This window comes from Anopheles cruzii, chromosome 2, assembly GCF_943734635.1.
Source record: "Anopheles cruzii chromosome 2, idAnoCruzAS_RS32_06, whole genome shotgun sequence".
Lineage (NCBI taxonomy): Eukaryota > Metazoa > Arthropoda > Insecta > Diptera > Culicidae > Anopheles > Anopheles cruzii.
Window position 1 is genome coordinate 50,722,619 of NC_069144.1, and position 20,374 is coordinate 50,742,992.

At 49.5% G+C, this 20,374-nt stretch overlaps 1 protein-coding gene across 1 annotated transcript in view; it reads right to left on the reverse strand.

The window, feature by feature from the left end:
- Window positions 1-19,830, reverse strand: part of LOC128266906 (bifunctional heparan sulfate N-deacetylase/N-sulfotransferase) — a 35,809-nt gene extending 15,979 nt beyond the window's left edge. The window contains exons 1-3 of the mRNA XM_053003694.1: window positions 19,717-19,830; window positions 18,950-19,596; window positions 3,764-3,970 (exon numbers count right to left, since the gene is read on the reverse strand). Coding sequence (XP_052859654.1) covers window positions 3,764-3,970; window positions 18,950-19,596; window positions 19,717-19,830 — 968 coding nt within the window. The remainder of the gene's footprint in view (window positions 1-3,763; window positions 3,971-18,949; window positions 19,597-19,716) is intronic.
- Between the last annotated feature and the right edge of the window lie 544 nt (window positions 19,831-20,374).

A 20,374-nucleotide genomic window follows, 5' to 3' on the forward strand; every position in this document is an offset into this window, starting at 1 on the left:
AAATTATGGAACGCCATCGGCAAAAGAGGCATTTTAGGGTCAGACAAATTTTGATAGCGTCCACGTACAGCCAAGAGAAAAACCCAGATGTATTGACAAACACGTCAAACAGGCTATCGCTAATCCCTTCACTCTAAGAGAGCGGTTGGTCAGATAACTAAGTATTTAGCCATGGAACCCAAGTTGGAGAGTAGCGAAAGTAGGTTGGGAAAAGTAGGGATGCAGCACGAAAGGTAGTATGTTTTTGTAACAGAAATGTGTAAAATTCGTTTTGAATATCATACTTCGGAATGTCTTTGAATGTCCGTCTTGTGAAATATTTTATAACATTTTATGCTATTTTACAGATGATGGTACCTCGTAGCAAAACAGAGCCATCCAATTGTCATTCTTCCTTACCAACGAGTCCTTACTGATTATTTGAATTTAATTTAAGGCTTAACAATGCCCCACTTAAAAATGGATCTATCTCTTCTTTCGCCCAAGCATTCAACAATCTCTTCATCGACAGTTTGAAAACCCGGCCGTCAGATCCGGTTGACTGGCTGTTATCCGCTTCTGCCGAGGTCCAACCGAGCATATCTCAACTGTCATCTTGGGTAAACCTTGAAAAATGATCCTAATTGCGGACCACGGATCGTGCGGCGGAGGCGGCGGCGGCGTTGGTGATGGCCGGCGAGAGTGTTCACGGGCCCAGGCCGCCAGGATCCGACCAACACCTTCAGCAAAGTAGACAGCGGCTGATCATTTGCAGCTTAAGCGGCTTTCAAATCCGCATTAACAGCACCTCGCTGCCACTCGGGCCCCGGTGCCGAGGATAATAGACGATTCCCCAGCGGAGGATTCGCGGCCGGCGAGTAGCCCGTCGTCGGTCGGACGGCCACTCTCACAAGCGGAAAAATACGCCCGTCCAAAAACCGGAAATTGTTCGGCTGTTGGCTTCGAAAACAATTCACTGTTTAGTTGAAACAATTTCCACAAAATGGGATTTCGTTTCAAAATTGGCCGAGCGTACCGGACGCGGCCGCAGTTTTCCGGGGAAAAGGGGATGGAAGGGAAGCTTTCACTCGTCAAACAAAGCCCCGCGAAAGGAACACAGCTCCTCGCAGGAGTTGATGCACTCCGCAACGTCCGTGTTTTTAATCAAGTTGTCGGGCCGGTCAGGTTTCGTGGAAAAATCTAACAAATAAGCGCAGCGGAGTGGCGCATATGTTTTGTGCTGTTTTTCGTGTGTTTTCCACCTTCTCCTGGGGCCATGCAAATACACGCCGGTGAACGATGTGCGGTGAAACTCCCCGGACGATGCGTTGCGTTTCACGCTTTTGCACAACAAAAGGTGCAATTTTCCGGCCATGCATCGGCCTGTTCCTTCTCTGGCAGGCACACACATACACCGGGAAACTCTGCACAGAAAAACTCGCACAGTTCGCGGGAGATTTCCACACCAACTACACGCTCTGGCGCTGGCGTGGTGCGGTGATGGATCGTTTGGCCGGCCGAATTTCGAAACAGGTTCATTATTTTAAATTTATCGATTCCCGTAATGGGCGAAGCACTGAGTGGTGCGTTATCTTCGGACGGTAATCTTCTAGCCACATATTTGGCACAACCACCACCGTGTCTCATCTCACGTTGTGTGTGTGGTGGAATTTATGGCTTTCCTTATCATTTTCCGGTAACTCGGGCACCGGGCATGAAGAAAGGCTCCCAGGAGATGGCTACAATATGCCGAGCGGACGAACAGCTTGCAATTATGGTCCGTGCTTCCCGGTAGGGAGTGCTTCAAAATGTTGCGAAGCATCCCTTTACCAACTACTAACCTTACGGACTAACCACACCGTGCTCCGTGTTCACAGTTGGTGAGTCTTTGGTAGGCGAATATTAAGTTGGGTCGTTGAGTGTAAGTTTTGAAGCGGAAGATCACATTTCCATCGTTTAAAGGGGCCTTGATACATGCACCAAATTGATGATATTTTGAATGCCTGCGGTAAGCTTACCAGACAAACACATGCAGCCAATTCTACAACTTATTGTGGCTAACACAATACTGATAACCTGTAGGATACCTTTTTGGTACGAAATCCCCACCAACCACCACTCTGGGCCGGTAAGGGCCGGAACCAATTGATCGTAAAACTTTGCTAATCTGTCATGCTTCGAGAGTGGGGTAAACTTTCGCTTATCACCGGATGAAACTTTACAATCGTTCTTGGTTGATTGTGGCGAACTTTAGCTGTGTCGTTCACCAGGATGCAAACGTGTATCCGCAGAGCGTCGAAAAGCATAGAGAGAGTCAAAACCGACCGAAACAAGAGGGTAACTACAGTTGCGTCTACTGATAAATTTTGATAAAGCCCAAGGATTGGTTCACATCGTCATCGCAGAGACCGCCAAGTTGGAATTAGATTCTCTAAAACCCAATCCTAAGAAAATATGTATCCGATTCCCATGAACTTTGGGCGAAAAGGTGTGTACCAAACGCCAAAGCAAACGGGAAACACACAGTCCCTTAAGACTCGCACTCGCATGGCCAATGCACTCGAGTCCTGACGAGCAAACACCAATTTCGTTCAAGTTTCAATCGATTCCTACTTCGTAGCGGGAACAAAGTAACTTTACTTACAGGACCACAGGATACGGCCAAATTGGCTCCGCCTCGTTTGGCCAAAGGAAAGCGAAGCAGGCAACCAGGACCAGCGCCAGCGGGGCGGAAGTGAAAATATGGTTCTTTAATCCGGTGTGCTCCGGCGATTTGCATACGAGCCCCGGGGTTCCGGTTGCTCTAAAATTCTTCACCAGGCTGCCCGAGGTTGCAATGTTTGTGTCGTCGTGCCCGGATTAGGAACCAGTGTTAGTCTTCGGTCCTGGGCTGCAGGTTTGCCCGGAACCGGAAGTAAATTACTGGGGCATTGTCATACGCCTCGATACCGGATGAACTGTAACTGCAACTGCTGGGCTGCATCCTCTTCTCGTTTAGCCTCACCAAAGCTGCTAAAAGCCCCGGAGGGCATCTTGGGGACCGGTTGTGTGCGTAAGGATTGTCTGTGTAGGCGAACGTTGCCGGTTGTTCAGCCCCAGCCCAGCGGACGGCAACGTACGGCAACAGAATTGCTTGTTCAAATTCGGTCAACTAAATGCCATCGACCGAGTACCGCGTACAATCCAGGAACCTCTCTCGACGGACGGCAAACAGAATGATCCGGGCCGCACCGAACGCTGTTTTGAGGGACATTCAAGGAGCAGGTCAAGCTCAACGATTGTCAAGCAGCAGTGCCAATAAGGGAAAAGCAATCAACGTCCTTCATAAACATACACACACCGCGCACCGTTCGCCTTCCGGGCAGGATTCTTTTCCCGCGCTAGAGGTTCGGCAAATGTAAGCACTTCGACGGAAAACGATAGCGGAAGCTAATTCCGGACCGCACACATCTTACTTCTGCCCGGCATGTCACTACAATAACATTGATAAGTTTCTCTTGCAGGTGCGCAACTGAATTGATGATGACTTCACGAATGGCGCAACGTCTCAAGTACAGCGGTGATTAATGCATACATAGAATGCAATGAGAACTCGACCGATATATCCTAATCTTTTACCCCTGTTCGCTGTCAAAAGTAATACCGGTCTTGGAGTCGTTTCTGTCGGAGTCGATGGCCACGGGTTCGAGTTCCCCGATTAATGACGCGAATTTGTCTTGGAATTTAAGTTTAAGCTCCTCGATGTATTCTGAAGGAGGACTTCGAAATAAAGGATGACACTTACTTGATACGGTTGTGGACCAGCAGCTCTGCGATGCTCTTACCGAGCTGCGTATACGTCGTCTCCACGAACACCAGGACCTTCGGATCGATCCGTAATCGGGCCTCGGACCGGTGGTCCGGCGCGAGCGCTCCATCGACGGCCGTTTTCCCGTTCAACATCCGGCAGTGAATCTGTGGCGCCGGTGGTCGTGCCTCGCGGTGCATAAAACTGTAAGGGGGGAAAAAAAGCAAAGGACAAAAACAATGATTCAAATCTGTTCAAGTGGTGCGGTTCCTGTCCGGAAGGTTGGTCCATCTAAACGATCGATGACATCGATCGAAACTCGAAACCGTTCGAGAAATCCAAACACACTCTGCTCGGTCGGCACTCGCAATCGGTTTTGTGGTCAAGTGGATGAAGTTTGTCACAAACAAATCGTCGGTTGTTTGCCGACCGGACGCACATCGAATGTGTTTTGGGGTCCTCGGGGGTTTGCGTTAGATTTTCCCACCGGAAACGGAACGGGACGGGACGAAAAGAGAGGCCGACACCGGCAACGGCACTGGCGCACAAACTTTGTTACAGCGCAACGGACGAGAGATGGAGGTTTATGGTTTAGAGTTTAGTGGGCCGATAATTAATTGGTGCTCGGTGTTTCCGATCGGTCATGGATTAAAAAAGAAAAGCTCGACGATATGCCCGGGACCGGTATTAGTAGTGAATCGAGTGGCATTTTTTCGTGTGACAAACGGAGAGGGACGCGGACACGCGGAAAATACATTTCCACTCGACGGTGTTTCGACCACCCGTTTAGGTGACAGTTTAAATCATTGTTCCGATGGCGCGAATTTAGAGGGAGGTGTTTCATCCTGGTCCGCTCTCGCCACTCTGTGCCATCAATTAATGTACCGCGGGGTGTGCGATTTCACGGAACCATAGTAGGAGTCCGATCTGCGCACCGGTATTCCGTGTGGTAGAGTCGGAATTGGAATGTGAGATACCACTTGAAATGTTGTCCAGCAGACAGAAACGGGGCCAGTTCGAATGTGTACTCATGGAAAAGTGAGATTTTGGTTAGACTGCCGATGGGGAACAGGAAATTGCATTTTAACATCGATTCATTCATCGTTAGATTGACATTTTGTTTCCGAAACATTGCTCAATCGTTTGTTAAAATTTAATCACGCCGATCGAGGTCACTCGTACTCTAGGAGACACATCGAATGACCAAAAAAGAATCCTTTACTTTGAAGCTTTATGCAGTAAACTACGTCAAACACTTTTTCTCCCTTTTAACATCCAAAACCATCGCCGGGATTATGCTAAATCCATCCGCCAGTGTTTATTGCATTTACATTTATCCAGAGCTAAATCTTTTCAATTATGTGAAACGTTCTCAGTTACTTAAAGGAATTTTATTTATTAATTTATCGACGCATCAATCGCCCTTGTTGACAAAAGTAACAAAAAAGTGCATGTCCGAAAGAGAAGAAAAAGATAGCGTTCTTCGCACTAATTAAAAGACATTTCAAAGCTCAATACAGACGAAGCGTTGTTATATGCTCAGTCAATATTGCATAGTGGGTCAAGACTAGAGGATGATTGACTATAGTAAATATTAAACTCCTTCTTGTATCCCGCTCAGATGCCGACAAGTGAACGTTGGCTAGCAAGAAGCGGATATCGAGATATTGAGCAGTTATAAGTTTCAACATGAAAAGAGACCGGGATAAGCTAAGCGTCTATGGAACAGCGGGCAAATGCCAAGTCGGCGACAGTGTACATTGTAATATGGAAGGTTGTTATGTTGGAGCCAACCAGTCTTCGTCAATGGCGACTCGAGTGAATCGTCTCCGAATAGCCTCAATCGCATCTCCCCAACATTGAGTCTAAAGATGCCATATCAGTGAGGATGGAATTGATGAACATGTTCACAATGGTTGGCTGGTCTGGACAGCGATGTGAATAGCTCAGAACCTTAATATCATCATCCGCGAGGTACTACTTGGGCCTTGTGGATTGTTGCATTGTCCTATTTTAAGGGTGAAAGCTTGACCAACAAGACGTTTTCTTTCTCGAATCTTTATCAAGTCTTTTATCAAGTTTGGCGAGCTTTCGAGTCAATATGTGTATGCCAGATTCATGGAGAAAATGCATCCCTCGACCTTAATGTGTTTGTAATTTTTTGTCTAATCTTGATTTTGAAACGGAACTTTTGCCCAGGATGAAGGATGTTTCAAAGCATGTCGATTCTTTTTTCCAAATAAGCTTACTTAGGTTTGTAACCTTTTTAAAAATAAGACCATATTTGGCGCCGTCAAATGGAATTCGTCGGATGACTGTACCGAAGAGAAAGTCACGTCATAATTGCTCATAAATAACTAAATCAACTCAAACCTCAAACAAATTTTGTTTTCCACCGTTCAAATGAATTAATGGCTTCAAATGGCTGTACCAGTTCACGAAATTGAATCAACATGTAATTTAATTGTCACCCTGAAAACCTTGTAACATCTTAAACTAACAATCAACATCTTAAAAGAGCTATGGCAAAAGAAGAAACGAAATAGGTTCACATACACTACCCAAATGTTCAGATGATGAACTTTGGTACGCTAGCCTATTAGCATGCTCATATTGCGATATTGAACAGAACAATGAAAGTCGTCCTCTAAGACGTTAGCACACCGAACGCTAATAATAATAACGACGATGTGCACCCCGGCCACCGTTCCATTGGCGATAATGACAACGGAGCGGTAATTTTCCAGCGAAACTTTCCGCGGTCATTAAGCATCGATTAGTGAGTGGCCTTAATTATGTTGCGTAACAACGTCTGCGCGGTGGGTTGTGCTGGTTTCGCTTTTTTTTCCTCTGCTGAGGGACGAAAAGCGACGCCAAAACCCCAGGACCAAAGCCTAATTTCCTTCAATTTTTATTATTGCACAAAAGGACTGGGACGATGAAAGGCGCATCTCGCAGCACTTTGGAGGCCAGCTTGTTACCAACTCACTGGGGCCCTGAAAATTGACCCTTGGCAGAAGGACACGAAGCGCACTGAGGAGTAATACTGCACACAGCAGCGCAATTCAGCAGCGACAAACCGTTCACGCCGCGCGACCCCACCCTCTACGGTCTTCGCTCTGATGCACATTTCCGCGCGCAAGATCTACTACCACCGACCCCCCTTTGCGCTGCATGTCGGGGGCTTCGGTTTCTTGGCGATTGCCCCTAAGTGCGCCGCTGCGCGCCGCCGGTTGAGAAATTCTCCATTATAACGTAATTAATTTAAATTTATGCCTTATTCAGTGCAATAATAAGCAATTAGCGGAACCATCGACACTATCGTGCAGCGCACGGAAAGTTCACGCCAAAAGATAATTGCGTTTTTCGCTCATGCCGGCGCGCGAGAACCACCCAGAAGCCCCCAAAAGGAGTTCGGGTTTGGTTGGCCGCACTCAAGTCGAGGCGGGAAGGGAACTGTGAAGCACTTCTTCGCTCGACCGTCGAGAGAACGGAAGGAAAAGAATTTTGCATCGATTTTATCTTCAAATGCAATTTAAGTTGCCTGATTTCATGCCGCAGGGAGGCCTCTCTCGACTAAAAATTAGTTTTTGATTTATTCGCAGATTGATTTCCTTGGTCCAAAATGGTTTTAAAACGATTGCCATTTGGCGATGTTGTATGTTGTGAGTCCTTTTAGTTTGGAGCCTCAGCGGATGCGTCAGCGGTCACGATCTGTTCCGGTCACTTTTGGTAGATGATATGCTAAACGAACTACGACGCCGACCCAACTACTGTCCCGAATTCCGGGTGCAATCGCTCGGAAGAAGCAACATAAATCACACCCATAATATCGTTCATTTGTTGCCCATTTTCGAATTCCTTCTTGTTTTTTCCTAATTCAGCATCCGGCACTCGAGCCACACACTCGAGTTGATTGCCGACCAGCACCCCAGTGGTAGCAGTGGACATCTCTTAGTTTCTGGCCTTCTCTGGGGCCGGAGTTTCATTTCGCTCATGGCATGCTCATGGCACGATGTTTCAGATGGGACCACCCCCGTGTCAACTAAGAACCTCCAGTTCTCGTTCATCCCTGCCCGATCCCCGAAGGAGCTGGTTGATGGCATAAAGAACATTTATTGCCACATATCATGGTGTGCCCGCCATGGCCGCACTTCCGGCAAATGACGCTGCAGCTTGCCGAACAAACTTATGCAAAGCCACCCTGTCCTGTGCTGCGCCAGCTTCCTGGCCTGTCCTGGCTGCACGGGGGCGGTGTCCAGGGAACTTTTACCCCGACAGCACATCGTCCAGCCAGCTGACCCACAAAAACCAGGCAACTCCAGTGTGCCAAACGGTTATGAATATTGGCCAGCGCCGTTCATCTGTTACTTCGTTTTTCGTTTAGTAGTTTATCTACCGCCCATTTACATGAACTCCTTTTTCTCAGCGAAGCGGGAGGGTCCTGATTGAATATGTTTGCCACCGACTTGATCAACGGTTCTCTCGCTCGGAATATGCTGGGACCAGGTCGCTGACACTCGCTTCGTATCATTGGTGCGGCCGCGCATGGCACAAAAAAGCATTTTTCATTCTGGACACCAGACGGCGTCCCATGATTCGACGTTCGATTCTGGAAATTATGGATTTATGTTTGGTTGCTGCAGACAAAAACGGGAGTGGTCGCCGGGGGCGGGAAGCGCGGCCGGTCCTGCCGCAAACGCCGATATGTTTCGATATATTTTGGCCAACGTCGCTCGGAGTGAGTTTTCGTCAGCAAACGATTTCCTCCCGTTTAAACAGCTGAGTCGATAAGTGAAGCAGAAAGAGCAAATATAATATTTTACCGAAGCGACTTCGAAGCACTGGAAAACCAACCGTTTCATTAACATGGCGGTGAAAAATATTTACCAACTTTGCGATATTGAAAACCCAATTCGGCGTCATTCGGCCTTATAATGTTCTCTCGATACTAATTAAATCGAATCGATTGAAATATTGAAATGTGGTTGAAAGCAAAACAAATATTCGCTGCAACTTTCGTTATGCTTCGAGAAGTCGAATACCGAGCATCAAGCTGGGGACCTTTTCGATCAGACCCGAACGAAGCTGAATTATCTGCAGGTTGCAACCATCATTGAGCTAAGCAGCATAAGCTGAACTGTAAAAAATGCTAGTTTGCTACAACGAGCCCTGTTCACCTAATTTAAACATCAAAACAATCAACATGCAATCAACGAAGCAGCCAACTCTGGCCAAGGCTGCTCCGAAAGTGGTTTTAAAAATACCCTTAAGACGAATAACGGAAAGCTAAATTTAAATGTTTACGAAACATTCCGTACCGAAATTCCTTAGCCCCTCCGGGCTCAGTTTGGTGGCGGCGTAATGGAGAAAGAAAAGTCTAGTAGGAAACCGAACCCACGGAATGTACGACTGGAATGCTTTTCCATGCGCGTTTTTTTCTCGTTTCTCTTTCTTGGATTTATCTTCTATTAAACTAGACACAGAACAAAACAATAAAAATAACCGAAGCGTCGGCCGTCAAATAAAGAGACTGACCGGATGGGTTAAAAAAGTTGTCTGGAACATTTCATGCACTCCTCCTGTGGGTGTGTGTGTGTGTGTGTGGATCAAACGAACGGTGGAAATGCACCTGCAACCGATATCCTGTCAAAAGAGACCGTAGACCAAAAAAGCCTTGCAACGGACCAAACCGGGGCCCGTCCGATGCTCAAAAGCTCATCACGAGATTCATGAGATTTGAAAGCAGGATTGAGCAATGAGGTTTTTTTGTTTGAAAGGGTTTCTCTCTTTTTGGTCAGCCGTCGATGCAAGTCGAACGTCGGAAACGTGCAAAATTCAAACGGCGCTAGATAGAAAGGATCTTTTACCACAAGAAGAAGCACAAGAAAAAGCGGCAGGCATGAAATTCCTGTCGGTGGGAAGTGTTTGAGCTTCTCGGCTCCCCGGGCACACCGGACAACATGAGGAAGAATGCGATGATTCCGTTCGACTGAAGTCAAAAGTGCAATTTCGGGGTTCTGGTTGCATCCAGAACCACCCCCCGGTTCCGGTCGGGGCTGACGTTGCTACCAGCGTTGCCCCGGACTGGGCCGTGATTTCAATTTGCACTCTAAACCGAGGAGCAGTAGTTTTATGCTCACTTTTTTCGGGATTCGCATTCTTTGCTAGAGTCCCGCAGGGGAGCTGCGCATCGTACCATCCATCGTTGCCGCCAGGCCAGGAGAGGGCTTCGTTATATTCAAAGTGAAGTGGCCCCCGTTGAGCAACCCCTTGCAGCGGTGCAATTTCTGCAACCGGAAACGATAAAGAAAGACGAGCCCGACAGCAAAAAACAAACCCCAATTGCTCACCACGCCATCGTGAAGGTTGTTGGTCAAAGTTTTTGCTACGGCCATCCGTCCTGCTGCTGCTGCTGCTACGTGTTGTTCCTTGTGGCAACTATTACTACTTCCATTATTAACCCGCAGAACCTTGTGTACGCCTCTGGGCTGAATAATGGGCCGCAATAACGCCGAAACGAACTTATTGTCGGAAGTCGCACTCAAACGTAGGGACAAATCGTAAAATAAAAAAATAAAAGCTTGAAGTCGCTTTCTGCATTTGAATTTTAACGACGGTTTTCGTAGAGCATAAAGAGCATAACTTTGCTTCAAGAGCGACTCGAAAACTCGAACGCAAAAAGTTTGAATCATCTTGCTGTTTTACACCGTGGCAGAGCCTACACAATACGTTAGTGTTTTGGGGGGAAACTATTTGCCATTGTCCATCAGCGGGTTTATTATGTTGGTTTAAAACTAGTGCATTCGATCATGTTTCGGAGGATGTGTGAAACCATTGTGGCAAGCGTTAGGTATCTGTCAACCAATTTGCATGAAATGGAATGCGTTTGAAAGAGGAAGAACGTACCTTTCTATGCGAACGTACGCTGCATTTTATACTTTTAAAACTGGAATGTCGTTATTAAAAAGATATACTGTGTAGGAATTATGTACTAAAAAATAGTACAATCAACCTTTGATTTACTTTACCTCGTCCTAAACATTGTTAATTTAATGTCGTTTAAAAATGGGAAAAGAAAATCACAGCAACTACGAAATCATGTTGTAGTAAAATTTAGTACAAAGATAAAGCTGCATCAGTACCAATCAGAAATCAAACCAATTGTTTTGCGAAGCGATTAGCCGTATACGCCAAATGCACCCCGATCGCAATGAATTCATAATCCAAAAGCCAAAACTGAGCCTTTCGGTTGGCAGACCCCGCACACGAACGAACCGCATTATGAATATTTGGTCACAAAATTAACCAGAAACTAAAACCCCAAAACATGAGAGCGTGGTCACACCAAAACATTCCAACCGGATGACGGGCCCACATTCCTGTCAGTAATATTTATTTGACGCCACAACCGAATTGTCGATGCATAATGCAAGCGGTCAATCAACCGCGGCCAAAGGCGTCCCGTTTTTTGGGCCATTTCCGGTGAGCACGGGCCACCACTGTTCCAGACGGAGATCCGACCTAATTATCCTTCATCGGCGTGCTCGTGGGTACCGGGGACCTCGGCCAGTGCTGAATTTGACAGATCGCTCGAATCGGGAATGTGATTTGTAGGTGGGCCCCATCCAACTGCGAACTAGGAAGGCGTCAACAGCACGTCTTCTCTCTCTCTCTCGCTCGCTCACTATTTCGTCCTTTGCACAGGAGACGGAAGTGATGCGAGGGTATCTGCATAATGTATTATGCGGAGAGCGACCCCCTGATTCCTGGCGAGGTGCAGCCAACCGGCAACGATGGCGCAATTTTCCGCGTTAAAATAGTGAATTTCCTCCTCGCCAAACGGCATGCATAGCAACAACAAGCACCGACAACGGCAGGCAGGCAGCGGATGTGGTGGTTCCACCACCACCGCCGGGTGGTCCCGGTTTTCGCGGTCAACCCCAACCCGCGGCTGGGAGGAATTCGGTTCGGTTTTTCGTTTCCGGCCGCCTGCCGGAGCATAGCCTGCCCGTGGGCAGCGTGTGCGCGCGGCCGGAAATTAGCTAGCATACATTCTCCGGGCGCCCCGGGACCGATGTGGTTTCGGACGCGAATACCTCAAGCGTATAAGTAGGAGTATAACCGATTTTCCAGCCACCGACCGGTTTGCTGGCAGCGATGGCAGAGGGCAGGGGCCGTAAAAATGCCTCCTCCCTTGCCCGATGCATGAAGCCATTAGCTGTCGGGAATAGTTTAGTGTTTTGGTGTAGGTGAATATTTAATCATTACACCCCAATGTGCAACACTAAACATGGCGGTCACGAGGTGAGCCTGTTTGTTTGCGTTGCTTGTTTTATGCGGTCACCGAAATTGGTTGAAATAAATGGAAAACGTTGAATACGAGCTGTTGTTGTTCGGCCCTGGCTTGGATCGTTTAGTTTAAATTACTTCAATACAACCGCAAACCAATGATCAGTTCACGACGAATTGGTTTCTGTTTGTTTGTATGTGCAACGGAAAATCATATCCGTTGAGCGATTTATCTCGCATAGCCTCAAGAGATCGAAGCGAGGCGAAACGAAACTCAGATAACTTGTTAACGAACTTGATCGAAAATGGATCAACAAACAAGCTGACAACAATCTTTGAGGCCCCGGACCATAAACTGCGAACCTAGAGTTGATTGATGGAAAAGTCTAGGCAAAGTCTAGACTGTGACTTGCATAGTTCCGCAGTGCCAGACAAACAACAATGATTGTAAATGTGGAATCCTGCGACACCCGGCCACCGATTATCACTAAAAGCATGGCAAATTAAAATTTAAAACGCAGTTTTGATAACGTTGTCGAGGCGAGAGCCATCGGATAGACGATTTGTTTGTTTTCTTTTTTGCGAACAACAACCAACGAAAACATCAACAAGTGTCCAGAGCATGGGCTACACACGGTTCAATCGATGGTGGACCTAATGTTGGATGCTTCTCATTCAGGGATCCATAACGTGGTTCGTCTAGGAAAACCAAATACTCGCCCCAGTGAGAAAGAGAGATCGCAGTATTAAATTACTTCAACACGCGGTTTCATCTGAACACATACGATTTTAATAATCTGTACACTAACATAACGGTAGTCAACATGTTCTTGGTTGGTTCTTAGACGCAATACTTTTTCAGCAGATTCCGGCAACTGCAATTTCGAGTTCACGTGCTATCGCGTAACACTGACACATTTTCATGCGCCACCATCGTTGGTGGCCGCCGACCACCGCTGGTCGTACTGCAGCTGCAGTTGCTGCACATCGGCCCGGAGCCGCTGCACCGTGTCCAGCAGGCGCTGATTATCGGCTGAAAGGTTGCGCACCAGTTCACGGTCCTGCTCGCGCTGGGTGGCCTGCCAACTGAACAGGAAGTCGGCGACCGTGTGCGTGCAGCAAATCTCGTTGATCCACGAGTCGCGGCAGGTCGAGTCCTTGCGCACGATCTGGATCTTGCGCGCCTCGATGATGCTGGCCGCCGTTCGCAGCCACTGGCAGTCCCAGGGATTTTTGCGGAGCGACACCAGATTCAGTGCGGGGAATGCATCCTTGAAGTACGGCACGAACGTGAGCTTGTTCTTGCTGAGTGACAGCGTCTGAAGCTTCGGGAACTGTAGCCCGAGCCGCGAGTCGAACGCCTTGATGCGGTTATCGTACAGCGACAGGATCTTCAGCGAGGTCGCATTGGTGAGCAGCTCCAGATCGAAGTACTCGATCGAGTTGTTGTAGAGGTAGAGCTTCTCCAGGCCCACCAGGTAGCGGATGTTGCGTGGTACCGTTACGAGGGCGTTATGCACCACGGACAGCACCTTGAGGTCGCGGTTCTCCACCGGTTCCACCTCGACATCGGTCAGCCCGTTGCGCTGCACGTTGATCTCCGATAGGTTCGTGCCGGCGATATACATTCGCTTGATGCAGGTGTTGTTGTAGAGGTGCAGTTGCCGCGTGTCCGGGAACAGTGAAAACACCTCCTTGCCGAAGTACGGGATCGAGCCGGACTTGAGCAGGAGCGTCGGATGCTTCGGGAAGTGTATGTTGAGGTCGGTCACCGAACCGCCGGGGGGCACGTCGAGGAGCACGTTCTCGATGAAGCAGAACCCGGCCTCGTTGATGATGGAACACTTGTAGTGTTTCGTGGTGTAAGCCCCATTGGCCGCGGCTGAGACCAACACCGGAAGCACCAGCAACGCTGGCAGGATGATGAACGCTCGGCACATCGTCGTCGTCGTCCGAATACTGAGGAATGCACTTCGAGACTGACTTCGAGGACCGAGGCGACTAGGCTACGGCCACCCAGACCAGACTCCAGACTCCTCCTTATCAGCTGCATGCTCACGCTACAGGGTTGGAGCGCGGCGAGGGATCACACATCACGTCAGTGGTGATGACAGTGTGGAGTGGCCTGTGAGTTGACGTATTCACACCCTTGGCCGAGAGCACATCGTTCCGGCGGTCAAAGCCGAACCTTCGCTCGAATGTGCGCCGGGAACAAGTTCAACACACACCCACCACAACGTATTGCTGATTGTCGACGCGACGATAGTCTCGAAATAGCTTCCGAACCGAAATTCATCTAATCACTTTCCCCTGCAGGGGGGCGTACGTAAGTGAGTGTATGTGTGTGTGTGTGTGTTTAATGGCATACATGTTTGCCAAAGCATTATCAGTCTGCCGGTGTTTGGTATGGCTGCGCCTCAGCATAGCACAACGGATAACGACCTTTTCCCGAGCGAGATGATCCGTGATAAGCCCGCTTCGGAAGCCCCCACGTTCACGTTTCGATGGGTCCAGAAATCCGGCTGGACGACGAACTCGTACCCCACTTGTGTCGGAGGTTCTAACTGATAATTCTTGGTCCGAATGGGATTTCCTATCGCCCCGATGGGCTGCCCGATGTGGCGTCAAGCGGGCCGAGTGAACAGAAGCGAGAAGCCTGAATCACGCCGGTCCAAGGCGGTGTCGAGCGGTACAATCCCACGCTGATTATGACGTCAAGTGGCGTCAGCCAAGAAGCTTACCCAGCTTGCGATGCGACGTTAGGGATGTTTTGCAAGGTTTTAAAAATTGCATCAACACTTGAAGCAGTGGTCTCAAACTCATATTAGGATGTGGGCCGCAGTGGAAAGCAACAGCTAGTCAGCGGGCCGCACCACGAAAAGAAAATGTTTTTTCATTAAATTTTACAAACTTTGATTTGATTTGGATTTGAAATAAATCGTATCGGTCACTTTTGTGCCGGCAGCTGAACCGACAAGAACATTTTCTTGTGATTTACTATTTTGACGTGTATAACGTAATTATATACTCCGCGGACGTGGCCGCGGGCCGCGTGTTTGAGACCACTGACTTAAAGGTATAAATAAAAACAAATACCCAACACACTTGAGCTGGGGAAGTCGAAAACACAATTTCCAACGTGCTTCGTAAACGCAAGTCGCGCCCGAGAGCTTTATTTCAAGAGAATCGTGTCGCGCAGTCGCAAGTCACAAACAGATGGCGCACCTCTTTTCAAACTCGCACCTCATTAAATAAAACTCAAGAAGTACCCTAAGAATTACCAAAAAGTAATGTTTGGTTTATGCAACAGAACCGATTCAAGCAAGCAATGAAGTTCGCCGCGGTTCTGCTAGATGTCAGGCGTCAACAAACTTTTCCATCACCAATGCGGTGCGAAAAAAATCCAATTCCTGATCCCTGAAGGAAAAGTAAATCCAAATAATGGAATGGACCATACATTACAGAATCACAGAGTCTTTTCCGTGATCGACGTTTGGCTCCAGACTCTGTGTTCCACAACGTCCACGCAGGACGACGACATCTCCTGGAAGTTGTCGAAAGTTCACTCGCGCGGTGTTGGTGATCATCATTTGGGTGGGTCGCGCTTTTTCTCGCTGCTCCACTGCGCTGTAGTTAACGACACGAAACGGAAACACGTCGACGACGACGACGACAACGACGACGACGTGTGTCCTTGTGCCCTTTTCGGGAGCCCAGATGGTCGGGTGTGTATGCAAGCAGAGCTTCCCGCCCGCCGTTTGTTTGGCTCGAGTATTTAATTCATTAAAACTTTCGACCGCTCCCCGATGCGCTCGCTTCCGGTACTCCAGCTCTAGTCCCCGGAAGTCCCCGGCCCTCTCCTCCCGAACGGGTTAGTGTTTGTGTAGGCAAAACAACAACCGACAAAGTTAGCGAAAGAGGGTTGTCCCGGTGCAGCACAAGGCAAAAGCGACACAAATCGCCTCCATTCAACAGTTCCAACCCACCCTTTCCCGCGCGGGCGCGCCTAACTTTGTAAATGAGCTCAAGACTTCGAGGCACTGGGGCTGCTGCTACTGCTTTTTTTGCTTCTTCATCCCACAATTTGGACCAGATAGTTGGGCTGTGTCTGGGACGAACGGGAACACTGCACAAAAAAGCAGTGTGCACTTCTCCCCCTGTTTGTGTGTGTGTGACCTCTCGCGGGCTCTTGGAATGTCCTTCGCATTCGCCGCCTGTCTGCGACAGTGTGTGGAAGAGGAAGTTAGTGAACCCTCCCCTGTCCTAGTGTGGGTTCTGGCGAATGTCGGGAACCAAATTTTATGTTCCCTTTTCTGTTGGGAATTTATTACAACTGAAATAGTTTGGAGAGATTCTCGCCGGGTGTGTGCGGGCGGGCAGTCGTGTTGGAAATAAATTGAATACATAACACCATGCCGACCTCCGGGAGGAGTTTTGGGGACCCGTTACAGCCGAAGCAGCCAACAAAAACATTTGACAAACGCCAAAGCTTATCGGGTAGAGGTTCTCTTCCACGTCAGACTCCGCAAAAAGGCATTGCTTTTTCCCGCGCCCATCCACAACCTCCTTTCGGCATAGTTCAGGGGTCCTAGCCTTGCCCGAAGAGAGTGTTGTGTTGCAAGTAGGACCGCTACCGCTATAGCGCCCAAAATTGGGCCCAAAAAGTTTCTCTGCCCAAATACTGACACCCCGCCAAGCTGGCAGGAAGAAAAGATTACGATTCATTCCTGCTGCTAGGACCTTTGCCACTCAACCCAAGCCCCAACCTCATCCCAATGTCTTGGGCACCCAGTTTGCCCAAGATCGAAGCTCACCGGGGGTCTCCAGACCGAACCCATCCGGCGCGGGAAGTGTTAGGATACGCGCGCCACGCGACGGAAGGTCACACAAACGCCCCGCATCCGCAAGCTGCGCAGAAAAAAGCTGCGCAGCGGGCGACGTAGCCCCTTCACAGAAAATGGAAATTGAAATTAAGATAAAGTTTAAATTTAATTAGATTTTATCAACCATTGCCGCCGTCCGGACGAGAGCAGTATCTGGGAGGTACTGGAGCGAGCGCCCTCGCTTATGTAACTACCAACTGCAAAGAACAATTCAATGGGGCTTGGGCTGGCGAAGAGCGGTTTGTTTTGGAGTTCTTCCCAACAACGTCTGGAGTCCGGAGCGGACCCTCTTGGAATTGGACTTGGCAAAAGGGTTTTGCACTGGCGATATGCTGGCGATAGCACGCAGAAGATTAAGGAAGTTTGATTTCAATTCCCGGGTACCCCGCACAGCCACTCCGCTGACTCGGTCGTGGCATTGCGGCTACCAGGATTATGATTGTCGACGACGTTTTAACACGCGAACGGAAGATAAACCCGAGTACGGAACGCAAACACCCGGGAGTGCGGTGCTAGGTGGTTGTCGTCCGCAACTGCCAGGGCCAAGTGCTCGAAGATTCGGAAATCGGTTCACCGAAGTGAAGTGTGACTAACCTCCGAACACTTGAGACAAGAAACGGGAGCTTCCGGGTTGCGGGATTCCCGAAACCCAGCACGAGCGAGGCGGAGAGCGGCACTTCGGTGTGAATGTGACCGTCTATGTTCGCTAATTCCCGGTCCAAAGGCTAGTTTAAAATGGACTAACTGTGTGACTTTGGCTGTGTGTGTGTGGAAGGAGCTGCTTCCGTATGCACACAAGGTCGTCCTCGGAGGCCTTAATAAGAACATTCCTCAGCCGTGCGGGGTGGGCGAAAATTAAATTCTTGTCCAACTCCGGGACTCCCGGGGCGGCACAATTAAATGCCTGAGTGGAATAATTTACAGTTCATCGATTCGATAAATTCTGCGCCCGCTGCCCGTGTCGCCCCAGTATCGAGGCAAACGAAGCTGCAGACGGGGTGTGGCGGGATGTTGCAGGTCAGAGTTTGGCACAGCCCAGCACTTCTAAACCATAACCACCACCGGAAGGAAGACCGGCCGACACCGGCCGTTAGAATGTCAGAGCTTCCCGGTTAGTTCGAAGAAGTTACAGCAACACCGAAGTCACCACCAGCACCGTACACAGACCTAATTGAGTGAGGCGACCTGAATCGCAACCGAAAAGACACATGACTCCAAGGCGATTGCAGCGCCTGCCGGTGGGTGTAGCATCCTGTTAACAGGTTGATGAAAGTGTGCACTAGGCGCTCTCTGCGGTCCGGTCGGCCCGGGAGCCTAGAAAACATGCCCGGTCCGGGGTCCATGGACACAGCAACCGAAAGGAGCTTGTCGTTCAGGAAAGATATACGACCGGGCGGATTGCGGCGATTTACGGCAGGCACAGGTGACTTGCAAACGGTGGACACCAACGTAAGCCGCCATCGGGACAACGCCGTTCTTTGCAAACGAAGAATTTAATAAGGTTCGGTGTGACGACATTAGCCACCGTTTCGGTCGTGGAGCACTCGGCGGCCAAGGTATTCCTCCGCCAGGCTGAGGCCGATTTTGTGTCTTGTCTTTGTCATTGGCCATCCACATTAAGATTGAATTGAAGAACGTTTTGGTTACGTCGTAAAATGATGAACCATCATCGCGATTGAGCGAATGCTTCATTGATTTACATACTCCATTAGAAATGATTTAAAAATAGTAGAGCCAATTAGGTGTTTCGTGACGCACTTCAAACATGCATCGATGCCGTGGCCCTTAATAAGGTCGCCTGCTTTGCCGGTGTCCTTGTTTTGTTTGCTACTTGTTACAAAATAAAGGTTGACTATTCATTTCTCGCCAAACAGGAACCACCGTATAATTGGTTGGGTTGGCCATAAAACGGCCCTAAACTGATCACTGAACCTAATGAATCCGATTATTGTGATTGCCGCAGAGTTGAGTCCACAAAAAGGGTGGGTCCGGCCCGGCTTCTACTTACCTAGTGAAGGCGGAACTGTCCATGAAGTACTGCGACAGGCCAACGGTGGCCACCGAGAAGACGACCAGCCCGATGAGGAACGTGCGTATTTTGCCCAAATAGCACCGAGAAAATACGGAGTGACCCCAGCTACTGTTGCTGCCATTACCACTAATTCCGTTGAAGCCCGTGATGAGGCCACCGTTGCTGTAACTACTACCGCTGCTACCGCTGCTACTGCTGCCACTATGGCGACTATGACTGAGGCTAACCTTCGAACTGATACCACCGTCACTATTTACACTATTTAGACCGTACACGGTGCAGGAACCGCTGGGCGGATGGACGGCACTACCACGGTCCAGTTTGCTGACTCTAACACCACCACCGTCGGGCCCCTCGCTAACAACCCCGCCGTTTGCTGTTGCTGCCGAGCCCGTGAGCCTCATGGTTCCATCAGCTGCGCCAGACGGCCCACCGCCGCTGTTGTCGGCGAACGTTTGGCCACCGAGGCCGGATGTTGGACCCCGAGCTAGGTGTTGTTGCTGGTGCGTCCGCTTGTGATCCAAGCTGGAGCTGGCGTCGCCGTTGGAATGTCGGCAAAGTGACGGACCGGTAAGTTCGCCTTCGCCCGAGGACCGAGGCCAATGATGCTGCTGCTGCTGCTGCTGTAATGGGGGCCGCCGATTCTGGTCCAGAAGTTCGTGGGCGAACTTCGCCTGACTGCCGTTGCTGCTCGAACGGCTGCTGCTCCTGCTGTTGCTGCTGCTGCTGCTGTTGAACGCTGCCGGGTGACCAGCGGATGGCAATTGACTGTGCGGTTCGGTGTGGAAGTTCTCGATGCTGGCCGACGGCGAGGATGAGGCGCTCCATAGCTTCTGCGTGGATTCCGATGCTTTCATGGTGAGAGACACTCTGACTGATCGGACCAGGGCCCCTCCCCGTCCCTCACCTGCTGCCGATTCTCGGGCGCACCGCCCGCTTCCCACGTTTGGGCTTTTCCACGTGTCACGTTCAACACTCACACGGCGACGCCTGTTGATGGGGCGGCAGCCACCGTCGCCCGTCCAGGAGTCTCGGCCGGCGGGTAATTAAAAACGCTCGACATGGAATGTGTGACTTTGCCGGGCGCTGGTGCACGACGAAGCGGACGTGCCGTGACGTGTGTCGTGAATGAACCCTCTGCTGCTCGTTCGGTTGCCGTACTGTTTGTGCCTTACTTCGGTTTGTTTTGGAAACGTTTCTTTTAATAGGTTCCACCCGCGCTCCGGACATGGTCCAACATCGCTCAGGGGGTGGTTGGCTCTTACGACTCCCAAACAAACCCGGGCCCCGGCCTACAACATCAACTGGGGTTCGCTGATGGATCGAAAGTGCGTGAAGCTATTTGGTGGTTTTACATGCTGTTTCTGGTGTTTTGGAATGCCACGGCCCAGGGTGGGCCAA